Here is a 13869-nt window from a genome sequence, read left to right as displayed (position 1 = left end):
GATAATTTTGTTATTATGACTTACCTCCGTTAGTCATTTATGGCATTCCTTAACCCAAGCTTTATTTGTTGTACAGGATAACTTGTCCTGAAAATTGTAGCTTGGGATAAGCCTGTCCTTGCCATAACTTTCAATTTGTACATATATGTTTAACTGGTTTAACTTAACTATTTTAACCCAACACTCACCGACGGCATACAGTTCCTCCAGCATCTGTTGGGGACCATGTGCTTCTTTGAAGATGCCGATGTTACCCGCAATCCGCATATCGGAGATAATTGAGACATACATTTGTACATCCATCATCCCTATTGAGGCTTTTATAAATGCCTTCCTGTTAAAAAAACTTGTCCAGATTGCAAAACCTCGGAGTCCTACTCTACTAATTGAGATTCGTCGATACGGCTGCTAAATTTTCTTCTGATTCAATGTCAGTTTGCATAGAAATATTCGCATTTTGGTACACCTTTTATGAAAATTCAACTAATGTTAGTAGGTAATTAAAACGTTTCTTATTAACGTCTTCTAACGTTTTCCCTTCGGTAATTACCAACAATAGATGTTAGCATTATTTGACTCTACTTTAAGCGGTGATAAATGTCTCAAAGTTTGTCCATCCGGTATTTCACGTCTTCGTTGTTTAGTAATCGGTAAAATATAGGTAAGGAAAATCTATTAATGCTGTACTAAAGAACATTTCCAAAGTTTGCCCGACTTCTGGGGGTGCTCTGCTTTAACCCGCTCGTGCGTAGGTTTTTTTTTCAAATCGAGTCCTTGAATGCAAAACGATTTTCAATCCGGAATACGATTTTAACCCTTAAACGCAAGATGATGAAGGAGTATGCAGTCTCCCAGACACAATCGCAACAAAACTGCATTGCGAATTAGGCATTACGGGGTCCCAATTTCATTGCATTTGACGTCCGTATCGTTGGCGTCCTTGACAAGAATTTCCGGTGACCACCGTGTCCGTCCGTGACGGTCAAAAGGTTAATGGTTCTATCTTGATACTTTCGACACAAAATGTTAGTCATATATCTAGTATACTTAAATACTTAATTTACATCATCGAGGTGTGTTGCACATATGATATCTAAACAAATTTTATCCTAGTACCTACTATCGAATATCTACAAATTCATGGATACTCTCATGCCCAGAACTATTATTCTAATTGTACAATTGTTAAAATAAACTAAAAACGGCATATTCGTACTCTACAACATCTACCTGAAGCTTTTAGTACTGTATGCGCAACGGTGAATTTCAACGAAGGCAGAATTAAATTTAAGCCTGTATGGGTTTTTCTAAATTAAATCTGTATCTTTTATAGATCAAATTAAAGGTGATTAATGGCACTATTTTTCTACATTTAAATATTTATTAGAATGTGCAAGGTATTTTGTAGAAACATGATTTTTGACAAAAAGTTTTAGAAAAAAAGATATTTTTTTTACATTTTTCGTTAATTACTAACTAATGGTCGAATTTACCGAAACAATGAATATGACAAGTATTTGAGTACACAAAAAGAGCTTTCGTTTAAAAAAAATAAAAATGAAATCGGACCAATACATCTGGAGTTATGGTCGATTTTCTAAAACTCAATATCCGCCATCTTGGATTGGCGGCCATTTTGTTTAGCTACCATTTTGAGATGGCAATCATGGTTTTTTAACATCCCTATAAGCCTACCTAACTGCTGTAAAAAGGAAACTTAGTACCCCCAAATTATACCGAATTCTTCACTGGCCCATGGACTAACTTGGTAGATAGCGCGTCCCGCCGAACTCTGCACTCTGATTTGATACGTCGGTTGCGCGATTTACATTCTACTTCGCAGTTAGTGATGGGTGCAGTAGGACTAATAAACTTTAGCAGGTCTCAAACAAGTGATCCAAAGGCACCAATTTGTCTGTAGACTCTGAATTTACGTGAAAATCCTAGGTTTCGCCGTACTCCGGGCTTTTACAGTAGCGGTCAGAGCAAGTTTTACTCAGCGCGTGCGGAACAGCGGAACTGGATTAACGATTATCGGACTCGAAGAAATTTAACGGAAGTTAACGAATCCGTTAACATTTTTTAAAGTTAACTTAAAAGTTAATCCGTTAACCAAAATGTTAACTTCGTTAATTAACGATTAACGGATTAACGAGTTAATGCCCAGCTATGTTAACAAACATATTATACGTTTGTTAAAGGAAGAAACAATGTCCTAGGGTCCTATAAAGTATTTTAAATAAATAAAAATCAGAAATACGTGTGAGACGAATGATATATTGTCCAAGAAGAAATTGTACATACGTTACCATGGAAACCATGAATATTAATGTTGCTAGTCATAAGACATACATAGGTATACAAACTACATTCTGCAACAACGTTTACTACTTAACGCATGAAAACTCGAAAATTCGCGTTATCCGGGATCTAAGGCTAAGCTAGATCGATTTTTCACCCCCGACAACCGCCACATAACAAATTTCTGCGAAATCGTTAGAGCGGTTTCCGAGATCGTCGGTATGTATATGTTATGGACCAAGTGATAAATCGGGCACTATACATAATGCCCGGGCATTATGAATAATGCCCATTGTGAGTGGGCAGTTTGATAATAACTATTCAAATAATTAAATTGCCCGGGCATTATACATAATGCCCATCCTCTGTTGGGCAAAGTAATAATAACACATCGAATAGCAAAATTTTGCCCGGGCATTATACATAATGCCCATCCTCTGTTGGGCAAAGTGATAATAACATATCGAATAGCTGAATTTTGCCCGGGCATTATACATAATGCCCATCCTCTGTTGGGCAAAGTAATAATACCATACTGAATAGCTGAGTTTTGCCCGGATAATGCCCATCCTCTGTTGGGCTAAGTGATAATAACATACCGAATAGCTGAATTTTCCCCGGGCATTATACATAGTGCCCATACTCTGTTGGGCAAAGTAATATTAACACACCAAATAACTGAAGTTTGCCCAAGAATAGAGATTTTTTATTTTATTTACACAAAGAAAATTACACAGTCTGAGAATTAATATCGTAAATGGGAAAGTGTCATAACGTCGGCGGCCTGCTGAACGGATCACTGGAATCTGGCTACCGCAGTCTCGCCTCTCGACAACCTTTCAGCCACTCTTTAAGTGTTGCTCTGTTGTCGCACCGTGTGTGCGGCCGTTTTGCAGGGCCCACTCAATGAGTTGGCAAGTCACCGCCTGTCTTTTACAATTATGAGACTTATTGTCAGGTGCCCGATAGTTTCCTCCCATAGCCCTCTATCCAGTTCATCCAACTTATAAAACAATAACCCATGACTTTAGCTCCCATCGTAGCACAAAAGTGCTGCACTGCAATAGTCTTTGCACCTGGCGGGGACCATCTACGGTTGTAGGTATCATATCATATTGTGCGCTCGGGGTGGTATCCGCCACGTGTATCCCTTGCCTTTAGATTAAAATGTCTTAAAAGGCCTCTGTGCTGTTGGCTTTGGCCCCACGCATGCCTCCCAAAGGTCCACGAATGTCCACAATCCAGAGATATGCAAAAGACACGCCAAATAGCTCAATTTCGCCCGGGAATTATACATAATGCCCGTCCTCTGTTGGGCAGAGTAATAATAAAACATGTAGCAAAGCTAATAGATGGATTGGCGCAGCTTCAGCAGACTTTCGTGCCGATCTGTTCAAGAGAATGTATGCATTTCATATCAAACTACAAAAGACACCGTCGCGAGCCGCCTGCAGTGCCGTAGGACCTCTCGATGTCAAGGAAGGCTAAGATAGGACTTATAATCAATGATTTAGAGTTTAACGACAAGTCCGACATATGCCTCAGATTAGAGCTCGCTTCGAGCCTTAGTGAGACATAGATGATGTCGGGGGAGGGCGAGAGCCATAAGGCAGAGCTACTGGTAAGCGCTATCATAAAAGTGTACTTTCACGCATGGCAAAGATTGTGAAACACCTAGTTTGTTTAGTAGGTATGACCAAGTGTCCCTTTCTCGCTAGAAGAGGGATAAAATAGCACTTTAGGTGTCAAAAAGCAATTGTTAATAAACTTAGATGATGAACTAGCTCTGCAGAATGCGTACGTAAATGCATGCTGTTCCTTTAAAAACATAAAAATAACTATATGTATGCCTTTCAGATTTGAGAAGTTCCCTCGATTTCTCCAGGATCCATCATCAGAACTGGGTTCTGATAAAAATTAGACCAATCTGTATGCATGTACATTCAATCAAAAAAAAATTCTAAATCGGTCCAGTAACGGCGGAGATATCGTGAAACAAACATAAAAAAAATACAGACGAATTGAGTACCACCTTCCTTGAGATTTAAGGGCGGCGGTAAAAAAGAAAGCGCAATTTACATTTCATTATTTGTTAAGAAACACCCAGTATACATATTAAACTTATTATCAAATTGCCCAACAATCACGTAGCAGTATCATAATGCCCCGGCAATGTGATAAAAAATGGCGTTCAGAAAAACCTGTTAAACTTATTAACAAATTGCCCAACGATTACGTAGCAGTATCATAATGACCGGGCAATGTGATAAAAAATGGCGTCTAGACAATGATTAATCACTTTGCCCAATACAGCTAGGCATTATTCATAATGCCCTTATTAATCACTTGGTCCATAACATATAGTGTAATAGTTAGTGGCAGGAAAAAGTAATCACTATAGTATCATAATGACCGGGCAATGTGATAAAAAATGGCGTTCATGCAAACTTGTTAAACTTATTATCAATTTGCCCAACGATCACGTAGCATTATCATAATGACCGGGCAATGTGATAAAAAATGGCGTCTAGACAATGATTAATCACTTTGCCCAATACAGCTAGGCATTATTCATAATGTCCGGGCATTATACATAATGCCCTTATTAATCACTTGGTCCATAACATATATATCAATAAATAAATATACAAGAATTGCTCGTTTAAAGATATAAGATTTATGTATTTATACGTAGATATTGTATTCATTTTTAGAGTGGGGATGTATATATTATGTGTAGGTATATGTATAAGTAAAGATATGTAGATAGGTACTTTGTATATATGCCGATGCATTTTAGTTGTGTTTGTACACCATTTCCTACTTTCCTCTCTCAGTTATTCTAAGGTTAGCTGGAAGAGATCCCTTAAAGGGATAAGCTCGCCTTTGTACATAACCATTATAATTGTTCACTGTACTTGTAATTTGTTCTGTGCAATAAAGTGTTTACTACTACTTCAAGTTGCCTGATGGTAAGCGGTGACTGCCGCCCATGGACACCCGAAACACCAGCGGTGTTGGAGGACTTGGAGGTGCATTGTCGGCCTTTAAGATGGGTGTACTTTCCTAAACCTTGACGTTACACGTTGGCTGAATCATCGACGAACCATAACCCTTTTTTTACATACATACATATACTATATACTCATGCGGCTCATGCCTTTATTTTCGAGGTAGGCAGAGCAAATGAAACTACTCAAAGTTTCTGTGCCGCTCTTAACAAAAAAAAAACAAAATTGTGATATTGCTGTGACAGATTGCCAGCCTCTCGTGACTCGGCTTACGCTACAATTGACCCCATATCCCACGGTCGACTTCTACTACACCTACAAGCGGAAAGGGGGGGTCGGTCGCGTGGTCGGTCGAATGAGCTCCCTGCCGAATGTCTACAGTATGGAGTTCTTCAAAAAAGGAGGGTACATATTTCTAAAAAGGGTCCATAGGCTACGGCGACTGCTACCATCAGGCGGGCCGCACGCTTGTTTGCGTCGACGAAAAAAACACGGGGAACTAATTAAATTGAAAATATGATAAATTGATATAAACATGCATCAAAACGCAAAGATTAAGTCATAGGCTCCCCACAGACAGTCTTAAAAATTCATAATCTTAAAAAAAACTTGTATGCAATCTGACAGTTCAAACTGACACTGACAAGACACTGACAGATCTGTCAGTGTCAATTGCATACAAAATTTTTTTAAGATTATGAATTTTTAAGACTGTCTGTGGGGAGCCATACAAAAAACTTGACCACTGTCTGTGGAAACTTACCATATTATAGAAAGTGCACTCAAGGCCTTGACTCAAGCTCTTCAAGCTGCTCCAAGTATTGTTTTTATTCAATTACATTTAATTTTTTCACTACGTTCTGTTATCCAAAATACATCTTCTTTTTATAATATAAAAAAAATATTATGGTAAATATGAAGTGCAAGCGTCTTTTTTTCATGTGGCATGCTGATCTTAATTTTTGACATTTGGCTTACATTTTTTCACGCTAGTAACACTGTTGTACTGTTTTTTGACACGCCTTCCCGATAATCGTTTAATTTTTAATTAAATTGTGTGTGATTTTGAGTGTTATTCATCATTATTTGAGTGAGTACTTATTTATCATATCCTTAAATATCATACTACAAATAAATACCGGGAAACAACTCCGGCAATAAGCTATAACTGTGATGTGAATGTTGTCAATAATGCACTCGACCAAAGTGACAAGTCTACTTTTGTTAAACATTTCTTTGCATTCATTGTATATTAACATTGGCAGTATAATACATTTGGTATTTTGTATTGTACTTTGTTTATTTGTTTAACAATTACCTCGTTTTATACGCAAATTTAGTTTTTATCTAAGAAAATTCATCACTTGCATCCATTGCAGAAATAAATCGTGGTGTTTAGTGTACTTATAACTGTTGATTGTGTTGTATGACTCATAAGTCTCAGACATTCACTAACTGATAACTCTCACTCGCAAAAATACTACTGTAGTAAGTATGTTAGTGTTTTATTTGTAAATATGGTTAGGTAGATTTACAATGCTTATTATGTCACGCCTGTCTATCCCTAGCAAATCAAATGATATATTAGTGTTTATATTCGTCGAACAATCAGGCAATTGTTTAGTTTAGTAGTACAAAAGTTTCAAGCAATAAATAATCACTTGTAACAGATATATGGGCATTTCCAGAATTTGGGACCCCCCAATTAGGAAAGTTGTTGATAAAAATTAACTCACTGTCAATTTTGTGACGAAAATTAAATAAATAAATAAAATAAATATTATAGGACATTCTTACACAGATTGACTGAGCCCCACGGTAAGCTCAAGAAGGCTTGTGTTGTGGGTACTCAGACACCGATATATATAATATACAAATACTTATATACATAGAAAACATCCATGACTCAGGAACAAATATCTGTGCTCATCACACAAATAAATGCCCTTACCGGGATTCGAACCCGGGACCGCGGCGTAGCAGGCAGGGTCACTACCGACTGCGCCAGACCGGTCGTCGAATTAAGCATGAAGTTTTAATAAAAATATTGTTTTTGTGTTAATTACATAAACTTTAAGTGATAATCTACATTCAGAATGTGAAAAAAGTACATTTTTACACAGATTTTATGCTTAATAAAATTGTCACAAAATTGACAATAAGTTAATTTTTGTTACCAATTTTGCTAATTTGGGGGACTCAAATTATGAAAATGCCCATATCAGGGGTACAGTAACTGAGACATACAAAATACCCTAATCTGTATTAGTACCCAAAATACCGTAATCCTATCTGAAATACAAAATTCAAGATACTCGGAGGTTCCAGTTCGGGAATACATATCTTTTAAATACTTTTTTAAGACACAAGATACTTTTGGTAACTTTTTGGCTTATTTATACTCCATTTTATCAAAGAGGATCAAGTATTATAGAGAGTTACTGTCAAAGTAAAATATGTAATCACAGTGCATAGACTGCCATCTCTCGACACAAGCTTACAACTTTTAAACCTCAGTTTTGACAATTTGGCCCATATAGCTTGATATGTGTTAAAAAAAAAAAAAAAAAAAAAAAAAAAAAAGTCAAATATTAATATTAACCCCATCTAGCCGAGCGTCTCCCAAAGGTGTAATGCCATCTAGGCCACCATACCTATTTCTACATGGTTCTGAGTCTGAGGTACATTTTTTTCTTAGACTAGCTGTCAATGCACCAGCATCATCATCCTCCTTGCGTTCTCCCGGCATTTGCCACGGCTCATGGGAGCCTGGGGTCCGCTTTGACAACTAATCCCAAGATTTGGCGTAGGCACTAGTTTTAGTTAGTTTTACAAAAGTGACTGCCATCTGACCTTCCAACCCGAAGGGTACCTAGGCCGTATTGGAATTAGTCCGGTTTCCTCACAATGTTTTCCTTCACCGAAAAGCAACTGGCAAATATCAAATGATATTTCGCACATATGTTCCGAAAAACTCAGTGGTACGAGCCTGGGTTCGAACCCGCGACCTCCGGATCGAAAGTCACACGCTCTTACCACTAGGCTACCAGCACTTATATCTAATGCACCAGCATAATTAAACAAAAATTAATGTTATATTGTAATATGTGCAATTAGAATAAAAGGCTTTTTATAACCCCCGACGCAAAAACAAAGGGGTGTTATAAGTTTGACGTGTCTGTCTGTCTGTCCGTCTGTCCATCCGTCCGTCCGTCCGTCCGTCCGTCCGTCCGTCCGTCTGTTTGTCTGTCTGTCTGTGTGTGTGTCTGTCTGTCGGTGGCATCGTAGCTCCCGAACGGATGAACCGATTTCGATTTTTTTTTTGTCTGAAAGCTGAGTTAGTCGGGAGTGTTCTTAGCCATGTTTCATGAAAATCGGTCTACTATGTCGCAGTCGGGGGTTTTTTCAAAATTTTAATTTTTTATTTATTTTATTTTATTTCAATTCCACAGCACCATGACGGACACCTACGGAACCCTGCCGTCCGGGGGCATAACCCTCAAATGGGACCCCAAGAACCTGGAGATCCGGACCACGTCCGTGGAGCGGACCCTGGAGCCCCTGGTGCTCCAGGTGACGACGCTTGTGAACAGCAAGGACAAACAGGCGAAGAAGAAGAGACGTGAGTGGAGATTATTTTTTTTATTTTCCTCTCACTAGCTCGGAAACACGTGTTTTGTCCTTCAATACCAGCGGGTAAAAACGCATTTTATCCACTAGTGGGTAAAGTAGTTTGACCTTGAATAAAGTCAAATTAACTGCTTTAAAATTGATAAAATTAGGTGAATCTAGTAATAACGATGATTTACCACCTGTGGAACTACTGGAAGCAGTGATAAACGCATTTTTTGCGTTGTAGTTTCCTCGCTATAGTGAGAGGAAAAGTTTTGTGTTACACTCGGGTGCAAATGTATTTTACTTCTCGTGTGTTAAAAAACTCGCAAGTTCAGGATTCTATTCTCGAACCACTCACTTCGCTCGTGGTTCAACTATAGAATCCTTTCACTTGCTCGTTTTTCAATTCCACACTCGGCGTTAAAATATAACTTTGCCCCCTTGTATAACAAATAAGCAAATAACTATTAGGCGACCAGTGTGGCCTAGCGCGTAGTGACCCTGCCTGCTACGCCGCGGTCCTGGGTAGAATCCCGGTAAGGGCATTTATTTGTGTGATGAGCACAGATATTTGTTCCTGAGTCATGGATGTTTTCTGCGTATATAAGTATTTGTATATTATGTATACTCTGTCAAACAAGTCTGTCAGTAAATAAGAACAAAGAAAACTATAGGTATCCTTTTCTATAGCACCCTAAAGAAAAGGATGCATATAGTTTTCTTTGTTCTTATTTACTGACAGACTTGTTTGACAAAGTATATATCGTTGTCTGAGTACCCACAACACAAGCCTTCTTGAGCTTACCGTGGGACTCAGTCAATCTGTGTAAGAATGTCTTATAATATTTATTTATTTTATTTAGGGCCGTTTACACGGTTCAAGAACCTGTATGCAAGTTTAATTTTTATTACATTGCATGGAGATAGGCTATACCGGGTGCCCGGTAATTAATGGACAACTACTACTTACTAGCTCTCGGTGGGACCAGTGCCTAAAATCTAATATCATACATAGGCTAGGATACCCCTAAGGTTAGGTTAGTTGCATAATTAGGAATTATATCCCTTGCTCTTCGTCTTGGAGATCTTTAAGAGTTTTTTTATTTAAAGCTTGCGCGCTGTTCCCGAGAGGTGAAGTTAACACTGTTTAAAACTTACTGTCAAAACCTGTACACGTGCAACCTGTGGAGTAACTATACCAAAAGAACTTTTAGTGCTCTGCGTGTTCAATATAACAATGCCTTCAGGGGATTGTTGGGGCTGCCCTGGCGCTGCAGCGCGTCGGGAATGTTCGCCGAGTGGAACACGGATGGCTTCCACGCAGTGTTGCGTAAGAGGGTGGCGTCATTGTGGCAGCGCGTCAGGGACAGCACCAACACTCTCCTGAGGGTGATTGCAGAAAGGGTTGATGGCCCTCTTATTACTCATTGGATGTCAATGCATGTGAGATCTAACGAGCATTATGTGTTCTACTAACTCTAGCGTAAGATGTTTTAATTTATTGTTCTTTAATTTTATTTTTATTGTGTTATTGTTTTACTAATATTTTGTGTAAATATGGACGTCTGTCTGAAATATTAAAGATATCATTTCATTCATTTCATTAAAACTTTAATTGCCAATAAGTTAACTATAATTTCAGCTGGCAAGTCCAAGCGTGCAAGCGCTCTCGTGGCCACAGTGGAGCGAGCGACTGAGATTTTCATCGAACGAGGGCAGACTATCGCCTATGAGAACCCTGAGATTACCAGGGAAATGCTGGCTGCTGTGGAGGAGGTCAGGAAGGCTGGTGAGTATTGAGGAATAATGCATACTAATCTCTCTTCTAGAAATGGATCAAGAGCTCAACGCCCACCACTCAAACGATGGGAGGACGAAATCATAACCACTGTAGGGCCTTTCTGGACTAGACTGGCCAGGCAGAAGAAATACTGGAAAGAGCTGGGCCTTTGCCAACAGGCACACTGAACTACGCGATTTCATCTAAACAAACGACCATAAACACCAGACCATGTTCAGAAGAAAAGGCTATATAGATATAGATAGAATCCATACTAATATTATAAATGGGAAAGTGTTTGTTTGTCCATCTTTCACGGCAAAACGGAGCTACGAATTGACGTGATTTTTTAAGTGGATATAGTTGAAGGGATGGAGAATGACATAGGCTACCTTTTGTCTCTTTCTAACTCCCAATTCCCTAAAATGGGGGGGGGTGGGGTGGGGGTGGGGGGGGTGTAAGTATGTATGGAGCATTCCGCAATTTTCGAATTTAACGCGTGAGAAGCCGCGGGCAAAAGCTAGTACTTTATAAACCAAAAGGCAGTCACAATTTATTAACCCAACAGAGCGGCAGCTGACATTTTATCAAGGTCAAATATGAGTACTTATAAAGTGTGCGTGTCTGTTTGTCAAAACGGAGCGACGGATTGACGTGATTTTTTAAGTGGAGATAGTTGAAGGGATGGAGAGTGACGTAGGCTACCTTTTGTCTCTTTCTAACCCCCCCACTCTCTAACACACCCTACGCAGTGTCGACTTAGTACACTTGTATGAGCTTTAATTGTTTTGATATGCACGCCGCGCACAACGCCCAATAATAGTGTGCACTCAGGCTAGTGCCAGGTTTCACATTATTCGATCCAATATCGGATGTAGGACATTCCATATACACCATGTTTTTATTGAATTCCGTTAACTTTAAGGGAAAATTCTTTAGTTCAGATACAATCAATTTCTCTAAGAAATTAGCCAGTCTTAACTATTATGATTATCGAATTATTAAAAAAAAAAATTACTGAACACATGTGTGGCATCCCTTACCACTTCCTAATGTTATTTGTTTTGACATGTGCCGTCAAACACTTGACAGTGTCTTTGACGTTATAATTAAGGCACAGTATAATAAAGAGTACTATCGTACAGTATGGCCACTCCCGCTCCCCGCTGAAAGTGCCGCCCACCCCCTCTCGGTTACCTCACAGTTACCGTCTGTCAAAAACGCGAACAGTCGACCTGTCATATTTCACTCACACAAGCATAGTACGCGTTCACCTACACGAGCTTAGACTGTGTGCTAGAAACGCGACTCTTTCATATATTTAATCGCCAGTGTCCGAGTTGTGATTAAGGTCCTTTCACACTAATTAATCCATTTATTATGTAGGGAAAGGCAAAAATTCGAATTTTTTTCGAATTTAACAAAAAGCAATATACAGGCTGGTTCCTGATGATGAACCTAACTGCGTGTCGAAGTTTACGGGAAAACAAAAAAAAAACACGGTGTATAAGCCGCCATCTTTGATGTTTGCCTTTGGAAACCTTCACACATCCGATATCGGATCGAATAATCTTAAAACGCGCTTACACATATCGTTATTTTCAGGTGCGGCCATGAGTCTCGCAGCGCGCGAGTTCTCCGAAGAGCCCTGCGCCTCAGCTGTCCGCTCTTCGATGGTCCGAGCTGCCCGGAACCTGCTGTCTGCTGTAACCCGTCTCCTGATCTTGGCTGATTGTGTGGACGTCCACCAACTACTGTCCCGCCACCGAGCTGTGAGTACCAGTGCAGCTAGTGTTGACTCCCGGAGGATTCTCTGAAAAGTCTCACTGTTGGAGCGAGCTGCTAGGAACCTGCTCTCAGCTGTGAGTCTCCTGATCCTGGCTGACTGTGTGTCCACCAACTTCTCTCCCGCCACCGAGCTGTAAGTACCAGTGCAGCTAGTGTAGGGTTGCAAAAAAACAGTTTTTTTTTTCTGGCTTGAAAAAAAAAACCGTGAAAAAAAAGTTTTTTTTCTGAAATACGTTTCTTTCTAAAGTACGAAATCTCAAAATTTGCAAAGCAGTTAATACTTTTATACGGTTTTTTTAGATTTAACCCTTAAATGCATGAATTTTTCTTTTAACGGGATATTAATATATGTGGATAGACAATGGTTCTCTGACTCTGGGAAAAATAATAAAAAAAATATTATAGATCGATTTTTATACTAAATCGGTGTTAGAAGTTAAATAGGCCAAATCTGATTTATACAAATATATCGTAATTACATACGTACATACATACAATCACGCCTGTGTCCCATGAAGGGGTACGCAGAGCACATAAAACTACTCAGGTTTCAATGCCACTCTTGGCAAATAAGGGGTTGAAAGAAAACGAAACTGTGACATTGCAGTGACAGGTTGCCAGCCTCTCGCCTACGCCACAATTTAACCCATATCTCACAGTCGCCTTCTACGACACCCACGGGAAGAAAGGGGGTGGTGAAATTCTTAACCCGTCACCACACGGGCACGTGCACGGGCAATATCGTAATTGGTAAGGTTTATTTTAAAAAAATGACTACTATTAAAAAGGTACACTATTTGTGAAACCTTTATGATAAAATGTTTAAACATAAACTAATTACTAACACAATGTCGCGGTTGGGGGTTTTTTTCAAAATTTTAATTTTGTGGTTATTTCTTGTTAATTTACATGTAACTGAATAAGACTGTAGTTTTATTTGCGACTTGTATTTATATTCCTCTTTCTCCACAGGTGGAAACCGACCTAGACAAGCTAAAGTCAGCCTCCTCCCAATCCGAGCTAGTCGAGTGCTCGCGCCAGCTCGGGCGCTCGGCTGCTGAGCTGGCCGCCGCCGCCGCGCGCCGTCAGCACGAGTTGAAGGAGCCCAGGATGAAGGAAGAACTGGCTGCGGCCAGGGCTGTACTGAAGAAACACTCCACCATGCTGCTGACTGCTTCAAAGGTCAGTGTGACTCAAGTTGGCTGTTGGTTTATACGACACTTCATAGAAAACCGAGGCAAACTTGACTACTACTTGCTACAGGTCAGTGGCACTGTCCAAGATCAGACACTAACCAAAACACTCATCATACTCCTCAAACTCCTTTAAATGGCAGTTTGAAACAAGTTGGCCGCCGGTTTGTATGAAAATATT

The 13869-nt window shown here is 39.5% G+C and overlaps 1 protein-coding gene across 1 annotated transcript in view; it reads left to right on the top strand.

Moving 5' to 3' along the window:
- Positions 1-6300: 6300 nt before the first annotated feature.
- LOC125239208 (catenin alpha-like) overlaps positions 6301-13869 on the top strand; it is a 32774-nt gene continuing 25205 nt past the window's right edge. The window contains exons 1-5 of the mRNA XM_048146731.1: positions 6301-6402; positions 8765-8934; positions 10570-10716; positions 12313-12479; positions 13468-13677. Of these exons, the coding sequence (XP_048002688.1) occupies positions 8769-8934; positions 10570-10716; positions 12313-12479; positions 13468-13677 (690 nt within the window). The 5' untranslated portion in view covers positions 6301-6402; positions 8765-8768. The remainder of the gene's footprint in view (positions 6403-8764; positions 8935-10569; positions 10717-12312; positions 12480-13467; positions 13678-13869) is intronic.

Source organism: Leguminivora glycinivorella, chromosome 25 (assembly GCF_023078275.1).
Source record: "Leguminivora glycinivorella isolate SPB_JAAS2020 chromosome 25, LegGlyc_1.1, whole genome shotgun sequence".
NCBI lineage: Eukaryota > Metazoa > Arthropoda > Insecta > Lepidoptera > Tortricidae > Leguminivora > Leguminivora glycinivorella.
The sequence above is the reverse complement of the archived record's forward strand: the minus strand, read 5'-3'. Positions and strand labels throughout refer to the sequence as shown.